General features: G+C 42.4%; 1 protein-coding gene across 1 annotated transcript in view; it reads left to right on the top strand.

The window, feature by feature from the left end:
* The window catches only part of RAPGEF5 (Rap guanine nucleotide exchange factor 5), a 141,698-nt gene that overhangs the window by 21,883 nt on the left and 101,994 nt on the right, over positions 1-17,821 (top strand). The window contains exons 2-6 of the mRNA XM_056857527.1: positions 7,486-7,536; positions 7,836-7,942; positions 10,567-10,688; positions 11,625-11,793; positions 12,872-12,938. Of these exons, the coding sequence (XP_056713505.1) occupies positions 7,486-7,536; positions 7,836-7,942; positions 10,567-10,688; positions 11,625-11,793; positions 12,872-12,938 (516 nt within the window). The remainder of the gene's footprint in view (positions 1-7,485; positions 7,537-7,835; positions 7,943-10,566; positions 10,689-11,624; positions 11,794-12,871; positions 12,939-17,821) is intronic.

Consider the following 17,821-nt stretch of genomic DNA (forward strand, 5'->3'; position numbering starts at 1 on the left):
GGTGAGGGGGTTTGTGTGCGTCAGGGAAGCTGAGAGCAATACCGTAAGGGGTCTAGACTCTGTCAAGAGACGAAACTCCTAGCAGCGTCACTGAAGACACAATGGTCTCAGCTGAGACACCAGACGAGTGTCAGCTGAGACACCTCAGTTTGCAAGATCTGAGCAAGGCTGTCAAAGACAGGACATTTTGGAGGACACTGATTCATAGGGTCGCCATGAGATGGAAGCGAATTGACGGCACTTAACACACGCACAAGCTCTGGCACTTATCCGATTAACTCCTACCTGGTCTATAATAATAATAATAAACTTTTATTTATACCTAGGGTTGCCAGGTCCCTCTTCGCCACTGGCGGGAGGTTTTTGGGGTGGAGCCTGAGGAGGGAGGGGTTTGGGGAGGGGAGGGACTTCAATGACATAGAGTCCAATTGCTAAAACAGCCAATTTTTCCAGGGGAACTGATCTGTCAGCTGGAGATCAGTTGTAATAGCAGGAGATCTCCAGCTAGTATTTGGATGTTGGCAACTCTGTTTGTATCCCATCCTCCTCCGGCTAAACCGGGCTCAGCGTGGCTACCAACATAATCAATATACAATAAATATCAAGTTACAATTTTAAAGCTGAAACCATTAAAAACATTAAAGCAGTCTGACACACAGAAGTTTAAATTTCCTTCTAGTTCTTATCTTTGCCACCCTGTTGGATCCTAATAAGGAGAGATGTTACTATGGTGACTGCAAGTTGGTTTGAATGCCATATCACATTTGAATGACTGTAAGTTGGTTTGAGTGTCATACTATATATCCCACATGTCTCATACCTAAGGGGGCAATGGACCAGACTAACAATTTAGGCATGTGAGGAAGTTAAGGACAGAGTCAGATTGACCCCAGTAAGGTGATGAGGAGAGAGGGAAAAAGGGGAAGGGAAAGCCAGCATTACAATGATAACCGTCTCTTTCCTCAACCATAAGCTTCTGGTGTAAAAGTACGTTGGATATCTAATGACATCCTATAGCTGGGTTTAATTGGGACAGGAAATAACAAAATACAAATTTGCCCAAATCAGGGAGGCTGCTGGGGCTTTCCTTGCTCCCTTCCACATTTTCTTTTCCTGGGCTTGAAGTTGGTTATGTCGTGATTGCAACATCAGCTGAGCTATAGGGCTGTTGGGAAAAAAAATTCGGTAAAATTCGGATTCGGCAAAATTCAGCCCATTTTTATTCGGGAAATGCCTAAGTCCGAACTTCCCCGCTTTGGGTACATGCAATTCGGCATGAGATCCGGAGTTTGGGGAAAAATTTGGCTGAATAAAGCCATTTCTGCAGCTGGGGGGGCATTTTGGGGGGTAGAGGTCCCAAACTTTCAGCGTAGCTTGAGGGGACCCTTCTTGCAAGAACCCCCAAGTTTTGTGAAGAGTGGGTCGGGGGGCTGAGATATGGGCCCAGAAAGGGGCCCCCCTCCTTAATGTGCATCTCTGACAATGGAGGTTTATGCCTACTCCCGAAGCTCCCAGCCCCGACAAACAGCTGAGCTGGGGGGAGCAAGGGCAGGGCAGGTGCGAAGAAGTTTGCAAACCATGCAAAGCAACACATTTGCAACCATTCAAACCATGCAACCCATGCAAAGCAACATGTTTGCAGCCATGCAAAGCCACATGTGACGCCTGGGAGTTTGCAAACCATGGAAAGGGACAGAGGCAACACTAGCTATGCAAAAGGAGCAGGAAGGGGTGGAATTTCCCCTTTTGTATCGGACTTGGGACCAGGCAAATGCATTCTTTAAGTCACAATTTGAAAACCAGTTTTGAGCAAGCATCAAAATAGACCTAACCGATCTTATGAATGAGGGAAAACTTGAGGACACACAACTGAAGCCCCTCCTCAAACCAGGGAGAGAGAGACTTGAGGGGGCACACACCCCTGGCAGAACGGGCGAAAGCCCCCTTTGGCTTCCTCCCCAACCACAGAAACTGCTCCCTCCCCACACACACACAGACTCTGCTTCCCCCCCCCCACACACACAGGAGAAAAATTATAGAGAAAAGCCCCCAAATGGGTCTTACTGTGGCTGTCTTCTGTTCCATCTTCTTCGCATCTGCCCCGCCCTTGCTCCCCGCAGCTCAGCTGTTTGTCGGGGCTGGGAGCTTTGGGTGTGGGAGGCAAGCTCTGCTAATTGCAAACCCCCATTGTCAGAGATGCACATTAAGGGTGGGGGGACCCCTTCCCAGCCCCATATTTCAGCCCCCCCGATCCAATCTTTACAAAACTTGGGGGTTCTTGCAAGAAGGGTCCTCTGAAGCTATGCTGAATGTTTGGGGGCTCTACCCCCAAAAATGCACCCCCTGCAGCCACGGAATGGTGTGAATGTGTCCTGTAAATGGAATAAAAATGCATATTGAGGGGGGGACCCCTTCCGGGGCCCATATTTCGCCCCCCGATCCAATCTTTACAAAACTTGGGGGTTCTTGCAAGAAGGCTCTTCTGAAGCTATGCTGAAAGTTTGGGGGCTCTACCCCAAAAAATGCATCCCCTGCAGCCATGGAATGGCTCGAATGTGTACACGCTCCCCCAAGGGGGATCTCTCTCACACACAAACAGATACTCTCTTTCTCTCCCTGGGCCGCGCAGCAGCTGGGCTCATGCACTCAATCGCGACTGATTGGCCAGAAGAAAACCCAGCTTGGCCACCGATTGGCCGTGGGAGAATGCTGCTTACTAACTGACGGTTATGCTGCTGCGCCGAACCCCGAATTTGCTGAATTTATTTGCCGAACAGCCTGAACTCGCTGAATTCGGCTTCCTGTTTTCCCGCCTTTTTTGAGTTCGGTTTTATCCGAACTAAAAACCGCCGAATCAGGGGAAATTCGGCTGTTTTTCGTTCGGGACGAACCGAATCGACAGCCCTACTGAGATATGGAGATACAGAGATACTGCCCTGCGGCTGCATGCCATTTATTTGTTTGGTTAGTTGTATGTGCTGTATTTATAGCCCAGTATTCCTTGGAGGTCCAAGTAATATGTGTTGGGATGTGTTCTGAGATCCCAGACCCATTCTGATTCTGCCCAAATCTGTTTAGCTTCTGGTGGAAAAGTACATTAGATACTTGGAGACTTTTTCTCTCTAGGTCTACAATCTTTACAATTATAAATATTGGAAGGTGGCTAGATTACGTTGGTGATAGTGAAAAAAGTGTCAATAACCTAATTGATTTGGGAGGGTGAATAAATTAGTTCTGAATTGGAATATATATATATATAATATATATATATATATATATATATGTATATATATATATATATATATAAAGGTAAAGGTTCCTGTGCAAGCACCGGGTCATTTCTGACACATGGGGTGACGTCATATCCCAACGTTTTCTAGGCAGACTTTGTTTATGGGGTGGTTTGCCAGTGCCTTTCCCAGACATCTTCCCTTTATCCCCAGCAAGCTGGATACTCATTTTACCAACCTCGGAAGGATGGAAGGCTGAGTCAACCTTGAGCCGGCTACCTGAAACCAACTTCCGTTGGGATCCAACTCCACTATTGATTTTTTTCTTAACACTGTTTTAGACCCAGGTGGTTTGATTTAAGCAGTGTGTAGAAAACTGACATTGATTCACATTATCAAAGCATCAGCTTTAATTCTCTGGGAAGCTAATAACACTAAATGCTCATGAGTGGGTGAGGTGGAACAGTAGGTAATTTGTCTCTAATAGCAGGAGTGGTAAATGTGCAAAGAAGACTTGAAAAGTATATTCTTACGTGGCATGTTGAGTCATGAACATTGATTTTTCTTTCTTTCGGGATTTGCCATTCTGAAATCTTATTGAGCTGAAAATAAAGTTAGGCAAAAGGAATATAAAAATTGATACACAGGAACTTGAGAAAGTGGATCAAAGTGCAAATGCTTGGTTGCTAGTTTTATAAATCCAATAAATTGTATACTTGGCTTTCTGTATTGAAAACCTCAGCTTCATTTTGCCCATTCAATGTAAGCTGTTGGTGGATGAGACAGTACTAGGGTTGCCAGGTCCCTCTTTGCAACCGGCGGGAGATTTTGGGGGCGGAGCCTGAAGAGGGCAGGGTTTGAGGGGAGGGGCTTCAATGCCATAGAGTTCAATTGCCAAAGTGGCCATTTTTCTCCAGGGGAACTGATCTCTATTGGCTGGAGATCAGTTGAATTAGCAGGAGATCTCTTGCTACTACCTGGCAGTTGGCAACCCTAGACAGTACCCAACTGAGGAAAAGGTGGATGGGGGAGAAGGATGGGTTAATCCATTTAAGTTCTCAAGCAGTGAGTTAACCCCCTCTCTAAGGATCTTCATTGAGCTACAGTAGAAACAGAGGGAGAGAATAAAAGCACTAAAATGGGAGAAATTAAAATGAAGTAAAGAAAAGAAATATACAGTCTTGGTTCATATATTGTCCTAGTAATATAGTTGTCGCTCGAAGAGTAAACAGGAACTGTGTGACTCAAGCCAAGATGAAATGGAGTGGGGGCTGATTTTTGCAAGCATTTTTGTGTTTCCTGAGAGAAGTTGCCCCCTGTTTGGTCAAATGGTTTTTTTCAACAAGTCAGTGTGCTTTAGCAATCAGGAGCCAGGCTACGTTGAGACAGAACTGAATTTCATTGTAATGGGCAAGTTTACATATAAACAAGCAATGGCAAGAACTACATGAACATTTATTTTTATGTCATACAGCAAAGCATTCTGACTGATGCAAAATGATAAGTAAGCTTTCGGTTGGATCCAACCAGCTTTCTCACTCAATATCAGCCAATTTGTCTCCTTAATACAGCCCCTGTTCCACATGGATGTCCATGCAGGCCCCATGATCCCAAACAGAGGGTGGGGGGCTTGGCAGGAGTATGGCCATGTAGTGGGAGGGCAGCCCAGTGCAGAGCCCTGTGCTCCCTGACCATGTGGCCCTCCACCAGACCCCTGCCGACATCAAAGGTAAGTGCCGGCTGGCCCCGGGCCACCAAGGACACCCCCCTCATGCTGTCCCATTCATGTGCCGGCATGCCCATCTGGGCGGCTTCCTCCCCACTCACTTCCAGTTCTGTACCATAAACATGCCCCCAGGTGAGCCTGAGGGGCCGGGGCTTTGGGTTGTCAAAGGGGATCACTTTCTTTTTCGCCAGTAAAAAATCTGGTTAGATCCAACCCTTTGTTCTACCGCTGAGAATTGCTAGTGGCACTGTATGCTTATGGAAGCAAAGGGTTGCCAGGTCCCTCTTTATCACCGGCTGAAGGTTTTTGGGGCGGAGCCTGAGGAGGGCAGGATTTGGGGCGGGACTTCAAAGCCATAGAGTCCAATTGCCAAAGCGGCCATTTTCTCCAGGTGAACTGATCTCTATCGGCTGGAGATCAGTTGTAATAGCAGGAGATCTCTGGCTAGTACGTGGAGGTTGGCAACTCTATGGAAGCAGCATTGTGGGTGTTTCTCATGCTGTTAAGCTTTCCAATCAGGTACTTTTCCACAGTTCCTGTGAATCATTGGGAGGGGTAGATATGGTCCTGTACAGATGGTAGTCAGACTTCTGGCTATTTCTAGTGAGAGCCCATCACACTGTGGACAACTGTTTAAATGAGAGATGATGAACAGAACCTTCACTTTAAGACAAACTAGCACCCAAGATTAGCACTTGGTTTACATCGAAGAACTTGCTTGTACAGGAGTGAAAACTTTGAGTTCTGTATTGAAAGGGAAAACACTTTTCTATGCTTTATTCTGCAGAATGAGCCTACTTAGGGTGGGTAGAAGTCTGGTGAAAGGCCAAGACCTCTCTTATCTGGGCATAATGGCAGCTCTCCAAACTCAGTTCAGAATACCTATGTTCACTGCAGTTGCAGAGTTGTGGGATAGTGGACAAATATCCTTAGTCCAGACAGAAATGTGAGGGCAACAGAAAGGAATGAATGTCAGACTCAGACTGCATACCTCATCCTTCTGTATTTTAACTACGCTGTACCCAAAACAAATAAATGCAACCATGTGGTCAGGAGAAGGTAGTCAAATACAGTATTCCCTAGCTGTAGGCTAGGTTCAGAATTCAGGACAATAGCAGTTTTGTGCAGCTTGTAGTAAAAACGAAGTCTTTGGCTCTACTGTTGATAAAACCCACAATAAAATCTGGAAACTGAACACAAGTGGGGGAAAGGGATTCTGATGCATAGGCTGCTAGAGGAATGGAACTGTGATATGCATACTATAAAGGGTAAGTGGGCTTTAAAGGAATGTGACACTTTTATGATAAATATTTAAACAAGGGAAAGAAAATAGATCTAGGATTATTCTGTTCAGTTCTATATTGTGCTGTCTCTTGTTTTCCATGGAACACAGAATCCCTGATAATACTAATGGCACCATTTAAAGCATTGTTTTACGGCATGTGTATATATATGGAAATTACATTCACTCACAACCATGGATGTAATCAATTATTTCAAAATCATATATTCTGTTACAATTACTTCTGCGTGTTCCCTTTGAAGAAATGTGTGAAGGCCACACATTTGAGCTGATATGGCATGACCCACTTACTCTTCTGGCAGTACACAATGAGAATTATTTCAACAATGTTTCTGCTATTTTTCCTTGTAAATCAGGGGATTTGATATGTATTTGTATTCAATTATACACCCCACCTTTCTCCCCAGAGGGGGAGTAAAAGTGGCTTACACTGTTCTCCTATTAGGGTTGCCAGGTCCCCCCATGCCATGGGCAAGAGCTTCCTGGGGGCAGAAATCCATGCGCATGGCGTGATGATGTCAGTTTTGGGTTTACGCTCTAGCACATTTCTCCCAAAACTTTATGGAAACCATAGAGTTTTTTTGGGGGGGGGGAGTGCTAGAGCATACCGCTGTGATGCTGGTGCTTCCGGGGTAAACCTGGAAGTGATGTCATCACGTGGATCACCCCCCCCCTTCAGCTGGCCTGCTTCTGCCAGCTGAGGGTGGCAGGCAGGCTAGTTAATTGGCAGGCAATTGCCTGCCATAAGCGGCCATATGGAACCCTATCTCCTCTCCTCCATTTCATCCTCACAACCACATAGTGAGGTAGGTTAGGCTGAAAGTATGTGACTGACCCAAGGTCACTAAGCATGAGTCCATAGCAGAGTGAGGATTCAAGCCTGGGTATCCCAGATTGTTGTCCAACACTCTAACCACTATATTATGCTGGCTCTCTAAAGTCTGGAGGACAATTGTAATTCTGGGAGAGCTCTAGGTCCCACCTTAGCATCTCTGGTTCTGGGAGTCAGTGAACAACATTCCCCCCCACCTTTAAAATAACAAGTCCAATTATTTAAATGGCAGAAATGAAACTGTATCTCTGTCAAGTGCCTCAGTATCTTTTAAATCATTAGGAATTTGTTTTAAATTCTTTTCGAGCCTTCATCTTTGTACATTAATTGCCAGTTTATTCATTATGTTTTGTATATTTTCTAAATAGTAATTACAATATATTTTTTCTTGCAGATTATATCCAGAAGGGCATCAAATCCATATCTGGAAAACCCTTCCAGCAAGGTATTTCTTAAACCTCATTTAATGCTAACTTTTTTTTGTTTCATGAGCTCATTTCTTTTGCTTTACTTCATTCATGCTGCCTGAAGCTATGTATATCTGCACCTCTGTGTTTAGAATAATTATGTGGGTCAAAGTTTTCTAATGTAAACATGATTTAATATTGCTGATAAGGAATACTGAATATACATACAGAAAGCTCAGTGAATTCATGCTTGTACTTGTCAGTTGTGTGCTGCAACTTCTGTGAAGTCTTTTTAAAATTCTATAAGCTTGTGTGCTCAATTTGTCTTCTCATTCAGATTTATGGTGAGGATGCGTTATGTGCTGGGAGAGCTCTCAGAAATTTTTTCATTCTACAAGCTTCTGATATGATGAAAGATAGAATGCCTTTGGTGGGACTTTGCAGGTAACCACGTTTGCCTTTTGTTTTAACAAAACATTGCTTTCTTCTTGCTGTTCTTCCTCCCTTTGATTTGCAGGCTAGATAAGCCACAGTGCTAATGTTGTGGCCCAGTGGACAGATGGTCCTACTTTATCCTACTTTCTTCCTGAACTGTTATCTGTATGCCAGTATATGAAGAGGGTTCTCTTTGGCAACAGTTCCATAGAGGTAGCTGTAATCGTTGGTTGCATCAAAAATAAATATGAGTCTGGTAGTATCCTAAAAGACGAATTGAATTTTATTCCATGAGTTTTTCTGGACCACTTCTTCATGTGCAATGAGTGGCTCTTCCTTAGGTATAAAAACAGCATGGACTTAAAGAGCCATGGAATATCATTATGTCAAATCTATATACTATTTCCCACGTGTGCCCCCTAACTGAGGATATCTAGATCGAGAGTTTAGGGCCACACCCAAAACAGATTTTTTCCCCCCTACAAACTTGGGGGACTCCCTGGGTTTGTAGAAAAATCTAAAATCTTACACAAATGCATCTGGGGGATTAATCTCCTCCCAAATTAAATAAAGCATGTGCAGGCAACTCACTTACCTTTGAGGGTGTTGGCATTGTTGGCATCTACTGTGACACACAGGAGCTTGGTGGCTGCTTCAGTGATATGTGGGGGGAGAAGCCTCGGTGCGTGCCACTGAGAGCAATGGTATGTGCGGGGGGAAGCCTTGGCGGGCCCACCCAGAGATTCTATGGGTGAGCCGCTGAGAGCAGTGATGTGTGGGTAAACTCTTGGGAGAGAAAGAGGGAATGCTGGGGAGGGGAAATAGAAAAAAATGCTTGGGTAGGGGGACAGAAAGAGAGAGTGATAAGGTGGGGAGGCAGAAAGAGAGAGAGATGGGGTAGGGAGCAGAGAGAGTAACAGTCATGGTGGGGAGAGTATGAAAAGGGGTGGCAGGCTAGAGAAAGAGTGAGAGGCAAAGAAGTAGTGGGAGAGAGAAGGAAACAGAGGGGGGGGAATGCCCCCACCCCGCAAGTTTCTTGCAGGAACCCACTGGTTCAAATCTTATCAAGAAAAACAGAGACTACTGATTAGTTTTGCTAAGCTAGTGAACACCTGTAATGGGTTGGGAGTCCCAAGTTTAGCCAGCTAGTCATCTGGTAAGTGACCTATGTTAGAAATGCCAAGTATCTGTTAATTCATAGCAGCAATCTTCAAATGAAGAAATTTCCATAAAAATCTGCCCTGAGGGAGGCAGTATAGCAGTGATTCTGACATGAACAGTGGCACATTTTCTTATATAAATACAAACAATAAGTTTATTGATTCATAATATTTTATATGAGGGAGTTACAGAGCAATTCTAATAGTATTTTAGAGAGTATAAGAACAAAGTTAAATATTGGCTAACCACCCATACTAATAAATTGGTGCTTTTTCTGAAAAACAGTTGCCAGGCTTTTAGAAATTTTCATTTGTATGAACGATTGGATTTAAAATAGGATGCAGTTCATTACTCTGTCACACTGGTAAGTGATGTTGTGGTTTGTGAGCTCTATAGGTGAGCACAGCAAAAAATATGAAAATGAAAGGCAATTTGCTAAATAACCACCTCATGATACTGATGATCTTAAATCAAAGATGACTTAGCTTTTGCTAATGAAAGCAGCAAAAATTAGCATTTTATTTTAAAATATTTTTTGTATAGCGTGTCTCCATATCTTGTTTTATCATCCTCTTAGCTCCTATCTCAAATAAGAAATTGTTGTTTTTCTCAAAAGCTTTCTTGAAAGAATTCAAATTTAACTTGAAAGTTAATGTACAATCTTTCAGGAGCTGGATTATTGACTCTGTAAAGGTCTGATACTTCAGCATGCTAGTGAGATATGTGCCCTTTCTATTATTCACATGAGTGTCAGTGCTAGTGGTTAATAAGACAGCCAAATTCCAATGCTGGTGAAAAAGCTAAATGACTTGGAAGACGAAGGAAGTCTCAGATGACTTATGAATAAATAAAATGATCTGTATAAGCCTGTTTAGAGGGGCAATAAAAGTCTACCTTGAAGAAATAACTTGCCAAATCTTGAGAAAATGAGAGGGAGAGTGAAGGAAGAGGAATGGTTGAAAGGATTCATGTAAATCGTCTTGTTCTTTCAACACTAGTGTGAAATTTAATGGGATGTGTTGGAATAGGTAAATACATACACTTTTTTCGTCTTGTGTGGCCTATTAGATAATCCTGTACTTCCATTTCCTTCTTGTCCTGCCAGTATGCATGAACAGCAAAACAATCTCTATGGCGTTGTAATTTATTCAGTAATTGACTGAGTCTAACTTGTGTTATAAGAAATAAAGGATAACTCTATGTATCTCCTGAAATTCTTGGGGGAAACATGGGGTACAGATATGATAAAAGAATAATGCTCATGTACTACTAAAATGTGTGCTTCATAATTTTCCTCCACAGGTAATGTTAACATTGTGTTTTATGTTTTCCATTAAGTTTAGGTATTTTTCTCTAAGGTTTATTTTATGTGGCACATACATTCATCAGACAGTCCCCATGGAATCTAGTGGAGCTTGGTCTTATGTAAGTGTTCTTTCGAATGCAGCCTTACAATCTATTGTCTTCGCCAGGAGAAGTTGTTCTGGATCCGAACTCATAGACTGGCTCTTAAAGTACTGCCCTTTCATTAAGAGCAGATCTACAGCAGCTGGTGTCTGGCAGCTCCTATTGAACATGGGAATTATGTTATCAGGTCAGTTTTACTAAAGCAGGTCTAATGGGTTTAAGAAAGGTATTCCAGTTTCATTTGCCAGGCTGATATTTTTTTGGGCTTTACCTTTATGATACTCACAAAGGAACAAGGGAAAAGGTAGATATCCATTCTAAAAATTACTTATGATATCCTACTTTGGGGTATGCTTGTTTACCTTTCATTTGTAATCTTTTATATCCTAAGTAATAATTTGCCATAATACGATGCAGCTGATAGTATTTATAGAGAATGTTTGGAGAGGGTTTTTTGATAGACATATTGAAGGATGGCTTTCATAGAGGAGAATGCTTTACCTTATACTTTCTGTTATTAATTGAGTCCACATAACTGTGGGCCTGATCTTTTGATTTCCGCCTACATCAGGCCATTGTCAAATGGTCCTGCCTCACTAACTTCCTTGATAAGAAATGCTCTTCCTTGTTTATTTATGAATTTCATAGCCCTCTTTCACCTTGAACTTCGTAGAACCTAGAACATGCTGGCTTTCCTTCCTATCACCTGTGCAGTCTTCAGGCTTCTCCCAATATGTTTAAGATACTCTTTTTCATTGCCCACCCTATTGCTTAAGGGCTCATGTAACTTCTGCATCTGTTTCAATTTCCTGGGATTTACACTTGAGGCATTTTTGTATGGCTTTCACTGCCTATAATGTGATTACTGTACATCTTTACAGTACGATAGCTGCTTACAAAAACAGCATGCCTTTGAAAAACTGGTTTTTGAAATATGGCACCTCGGTCAGTTCTAACCATCCCAATGCACTATGTGTAAACTTGCCCTTAGTAGTGACTAAAATCAAACTAGAGGACAAATCTCCAAGAATTCATTTAGCATTTTGCTGGTGCTTTTTGTTTTGTGGCGGGTTGATAGAAAAAACGTTCTAAAATTCATTGATCTTTTCTCCCCCCCAAACAGTGGACAGACAGATCTGTTTTCAAGATAACTATGCTTTCTACCAGTTCTCAGCTGATGAGTGTACATATCTTTTCTGTGAATATGAACAAGCTGACGGATGGAAAAATGGTGTTGAACTTTTATTGCAATTAGTGCCTGTTATTCCTCCAAGGATTAACACATGCAATCTGTAAGTATATCTTCTTGTAACTGTTCTTAATGAATACTGTGCAGCTGAATGGTTTATGTACCTACCACTCTTTTCTTCCACTTCATGAATTTTATGCATTTTATGACGTATGCTTCATGCATTTTATGCCGTATGCTGATTTCCTCATGCATAAAGCGAATAGTCCCTGAATTGTGTTAGCTGTATTAGCAAATCGTGTAGATCATAATTGTTGCAGTAGAATAGCTACAGGTTGTCAGATGATTTCATAAACTCATTGTGTATGGGTGTAGTGTGGTACCACTGTATTGTAGCAGCATTTAGGGTAATAGATATTTACAAATTCTTTGAATTTCACTCTTGTAACAGCCCTGTATCTCCTTGCTCTGTAGTCCCCTTAAACTCCCTTGTCACATACTCCTGCCTCACAAATTTTCTGACATCGCAGTTCTGTCATCACCATGGCAATGGAATTATATGGTTGAATATAATGGGGAGCAAAGAAAGATGGGGACTGGGGACATAAGAGAATGTCACTTATTTGTGATTCAGGATTATGTGACAAGGGAGTTTAAGGGGACGACAGAGCAAGGAGACAGAGGACTGACAGTCTCACCTGCAGAGCAGCTTCTTTTACCTGTATAAGGTGTCTGGGTGGGGAAAGTTCCAGGTCAAGCAGAATGGCTTTCTTAGGTTTGGGTTTGGAAATCCTAAGGTGGTGAGGAAAGGGATGTAAATTGCACAAGCTGGTTTCAGTGATGTAGCTAAATCCACTGGGGAAGAAGCCGTCATCAGTCTTGTTATATATTACTGAAAAGAAGGTTGTAAGATAATAGAAGCTTTAGTTTTGCACCTTTCAGTTTCAACAGCAGATTTCTGTTTTAATTTGGGCATGTCTCAATAAAATATCCTTGGACTAGAAAAATAATAGTTTGTTATATCATGATGTTTGTGTGCTTCATAATGGCTCTATGCACTAAATATGTTTTGATTCTTTCTTTAAATGCATCAAGCTCAGTTCATGCTACCTGTTATCAGTTGAATGTATGCATATTGAGTACAGTTTTACATCTCTTCCCTCCCCCCCCTTTTTTTACAGGAACCATCAGAAAATAGAAGACACAACTGAGACCAATGCTGAAATTCTTGCTCGTCTGACTTCTGCGGTAAGGTTTTTGCAAGAATTGATTGCTTTTATTAAAAAGTTAATCTCTTTTATAAGGGGATGGATGCATCCCAGTATGATATCTTGTATGTTTGGTAACATAATACAATAGTTAATATTATTGAACAATAGGTAGAATTTGTTCTCTTTCTTGCTCTCCCTCGTACTTTGATCCTGCCCTTCTTCGCTCAGGGCAGCATACACAGTTCTCTCCTTTATTTTATTTTCACAACACACCTATGAGATAAGTTAGGATGAAAGATGGAGACTAGCCCTGAAATCACCCAAGGTGCTTCATTACTGTGTAGTGATTTGAATCTTAGTGTCCCTCCTTGAAGTCCAGTGCTAATCCACCTCATCACAATGACTAGCAGTAACTAAAAATGCTATGGGCTTAGGCAAATGTGACACCACTGCTAACAGCAAAAGGCAATCACTGTGGTTGGCTTTTATATAATCAAGGGACTATAATTATGTCTCAGTCTGTGGGCGAGTGTCATTGTTCTTCTCTTACACATTGAGATTGGCTGAGGAAATCTTGAAAGGTGTTCTGTAGGACATTTGTCATGTGTTAAAATCCTAGATATTGAAATAATGGGAGATCAGTTTTTTATTTTGAGAGATGAAGGTATGAGCAGACTCGGTGTCCTTCTCATAACTCCCACAACTAACAAGAAATACACTGGAAATTTATGCTAAATCATATCTACTGTGGACAGGAATTTGGTGTCAGCATAGAGGTGTAGGCAGCAAAGGATGTGATGTGCTGAAGATAAGTCATATCCAGATTGGGACTGGTGAAAATTTGAAGCAGATCTCCAGGTGGGTGACTCAAAGGCAGATTCAAGGGCAAGCTGGGGTTGGAGTCCAAAATGGGCTAGAATGAGAATGCAGTAAGGCAACTGATGCTGGCCAGTGAAGGAAGCTATTGTACAAAGAGGGAAGCGAGAAGTCTAGAGGAGGAATACAGACACATACCCCAAATAAGGATATGTAATCACATAGATGAGGCCAGAGTCTGGCTGTTGTCCAGGAAGAGACAGGTTTGACCTAAAAGATCCAGTGTCATATACTGGTTAGAATGTCGGACTGGGATCTGGAAGACCCAGGTTCACTCACTTACTGTTCATGGAAACTTATTGGGTGACATTGGGCCTGTCACTCTCTCTCAACCTAACCTACCTCACAGAATGGTGGTTGGGTTGAAATGAAGGGTGAGGGAAAGAGAATGATGTTTGTAAGCCATTTTGGTTTCCATTGGGAGCAAAAACAGAATGTAACTATCTAAATTACATTTATTTTGTGAGCAAACATGGCTGAAAGGGAGGCTGGGGTCTTTCTGGAAGAACATTATTGCCCTTTTTGTCTGTTCACTTTAAGAGGTACCATGATGTCCCTGATTCAAATCCTGGGTGATGCAATACCATAGTTTTATTGCATGTTATAATTGTCTGGATAACAGGTTTCTGGTTGTGTTTTTCTTCTTGGATATGAGAATCTGATCTCTGTACAATATTTTTACAAAAAGAACAGATTTTCCTTTATCACAGTTGAAAGGATTATTTGCCAAGTCAAGCAGTGTAACAATCACCAGTACATAAAATATTCATGTGAATTGTTACTTTATAAACTAAAGCCAAGGTTAAGGAAGAACTAAGTTTGCATGCAAATAAGGTATAACTTTATTGTTACATGGCAAAATACTTTATAGCACCCATTTAGCATATTTTCTTAAGCCCTTTCCTGCTTGCTTCCCACAGGGAAGTACCTGTACTATTACAGAAGGTATTTTGCCTCCCAGGTTTCTCTTTCTTGATGACTCAGGCTAGAACCTGCTAGTAAAGGAAATGCACACTTGTTTGAAACAATGGAAGGGCGAGGTACTTTTGAGTGATAATAGCTGTGTTTGAATAGTGCCCAGTTGGTCAGATGGCAGGAAACAACTGCAGAGGGCTCTTTCTTGATCAGATAAACTATATTTTAATCAGTAAAAATTGGGGCCATATGAAAGCAAGTGTTTATATGGTAGGTTCTCTCTAAATATGATACTGCTCTTGATAGAAATTTTAACTTTTACGTATACAAAGATGATAAATACTTGAATCGTTACATTTGTTCAGGGTAGCTTTCTGAACACATTAGGTTGATTAGCTTTAATTGATACCATTTTAAACTATTATATGACATATCTGATTTTTATCTCATGTTTGTATGCTACATTTGTGTGTGTGGAAAAGAATGCTTCACAAGTGTGGCATATTTTAAATATGAGGACATTTAGAGAAGAACTGGTTTTCAATCTTGGTCAACAGAAATGACTTTAAAAAAAAGCTTATCTGTTCCTGGCATATGGCATGGTAATTGAGCACCCAACGGATATAATTGTTTAAATAAGCAACATTATCTAATATGGGATATAATTTAGACAGAATATTTACTTTTTTGCTGGAACTTGGTGGATGGAAATGATTCCATAAGAACATTTATTTTAAATCTCAGTTCACATTCTGTAAATAAGACATTAATATTCCAATCTTGTCAGTGTTACAGTTGCTTGAATTTTATGGGCTAAGGAAAAAAGATACAAAATTGTATATTTGTGTACTGCGTTAACGAATATAAATGACAAATGCTACCTATTGAAATGAAGCAAAGGGAATTGGAAACATAGTAAGAACAGCAAGTATGCATACGTTAAGAGAGCCTTCAAAATAGGCGACAAATGCTACCTATTGAAATGAAGCAAAGGGAATTGGAAACATAGTAAGAACAGCAAGTATGCATATGTTAAGAGAGCCTTCAAAATAGGCATCAGACAAACACATCCATTGATCCAAGCCTGGAGAAGTCTTTACATATTTGGATGAGAAGCAAAGAGTAATAGTTGATGCATTTCGTCCACGGAACAAGGAGAGTTGGCACTGTAAGCTGGGATAATCAAAGAACCAACTTTATTTGCACTGCTCGTGGGATCTGCAGAGCACACAGGCCAAAAACTCACTTCAGAGCTAATTGCAGTGTGGGCAATTGGTGGTATGCAGAAGAGTCAGGCCTCCTCTGTTTTGGGCATCCCTGATCTTATGGGTCTTTCATTCATAGGGTCTTTCATTCATAGGGTCTTTCATTCATAGGACTTTCATTAATAGGGTCGCCATGAGTCGGAAGCGACTTGATGGCACTTAACACACACAATCTTATGGGACGAGGCCACCCTGGCTCCAAGCCCTGAACCATCACATGGGTAAGCCTCATGCTGCTCCTTGAAAGCCTTCTTTAGTGCTCAGTGGAGATGTGCCACGTTTAATCCCCCTAACTGCGAGGTCTATGATTCAAGGATAATGGCATCCCTCAAGGGGTTCCTGTCCAAGGTCAATGAAGGCACAGAGGCTTCAGACTTCTGGTCTGAGGGTTACCCCTTCATCTTCCAAACTTATGCCTCAGTGAGCTCACCTCAGTTGTACCATGTACTATTGAAGCAACTTTCCACCTTCACTGCTCCCATCACAGGGGAGTGGGGATCAGCTTGCTGCTTGGTCTGCCCCACTTGTCTCTTATGGCCGCCAAGAGGATGTCACAGCCCGCATCCAAAAGGTGTACCCTATATAGGTGTGGAAGACAATGCCAGATGCTTGGGAATATGCAGGTCACGAATGGCAGCAACCCCATGCAGAACCTCACCATTCACTTTAGTCTGCATTGTTTCCAGGTCCCCTGGTACTTTTGCACCCTTCCAGACACACTGCTGAAGCATATCTGCTCATACAATCAGCACACCCAACACAAGTGCCCTCAGGTGCTCAAGTTCTGCTAGGGCTTGCAAAACAGTGTACTTATCTGCATGTTTTCCAATGTAGTTCTCACCCAGGTGAATTAGTATGATGTGGGGTGGGGGAGACACTTACAACTATAGAAGTGTTTAGAAAAAAAAGCAGAAAAGTTTGGGTTGGATCCAGCCAGCTTTCCCCACTCAATCTCATTTAATTTCTCTCCTTACTATAATTGCCATTCCACAGCATAACATTTTAGGTCAGGGGTGGGGAACCTTTTTTCTGCAAAGGGCCATTTGGATATTTATAACATCATTTGCGGGCCATACAAAATTATCAACTTAAAAATTAGCCTTCTATATTTTGTCAAATATTTAGCCAAGAGGCATGACCGGAGATGGCTTCGAGTGTCTGCCACGTAGAGCGACTAGCTTTTGAGCTCTGCTGTCCCCAGCTGGGCCTGAGAGATTCAGGCAGGGCAGCAAACACAAGATAGAGTGAGTGACAAGCCGCTTGGGGCTTGTAGGCGAAGGAGCCCGGTCCAGTAATGCCCCATCTGGCACTTTCCCGCAACGTTTGCAGGATTTAGAGGAGAAAGAACCAGAAGGGAGAGGGGGTACCGACCAAGCCCATAGCAGGCAGCCCAGATGACGTCCCCTGGCATGGGCAAGCAGGCAGGCATCCAACCGATGGCGCACTCACCCACCTGGTGGCACAGGATGATCTGTTGTAACAGCCGGGCATAGCTGTCCAGCCACATGCTGGAGTTGCTCCTGCTCCGCATGGTTGAGGCCGGATTCTACAGCTGGCTCCTGCTACCTCCGCCTGCAGAGATGAAATGAGGACACACTGGCTAAGAATTTGCCTCCCCCATGCATTCTGCTCCTGTCGCCTTGAACCCCTCCATTGTCGCCACTTCCACCCCCAGCCCTCTTGTAGTACAGAGGGAATATGTTTCTCCATGGCCTGGGTGGGAAAGGGTTAACACAGTTTCTTGGGCGGTCCTAGCAGCTCCATAGCTAACGACTCTTCTTCAAGGGGGGAAAAGGTTCCTTTTCTCCGCAAAACAAACTCACATCCACCTTGAATAGAGGCTATTCCTTTCTGCGGGAGGGAG

The sequence above is a fragment of the Euleptes europaea genome, chromosome 11 (genome assembly GCF_029931775.1).
Source record: "Euleptes europaea isolate rEulEur1 chromosome 11, rEulEur1.hap1, whole genome shotgun sequence".
Lineage (NCBI taxonomy): Eukaryota > Metazoa > Chordata > Lepidosauria > Squamata > Sphaerodactylidae > Euleptes > Euleptes europaea.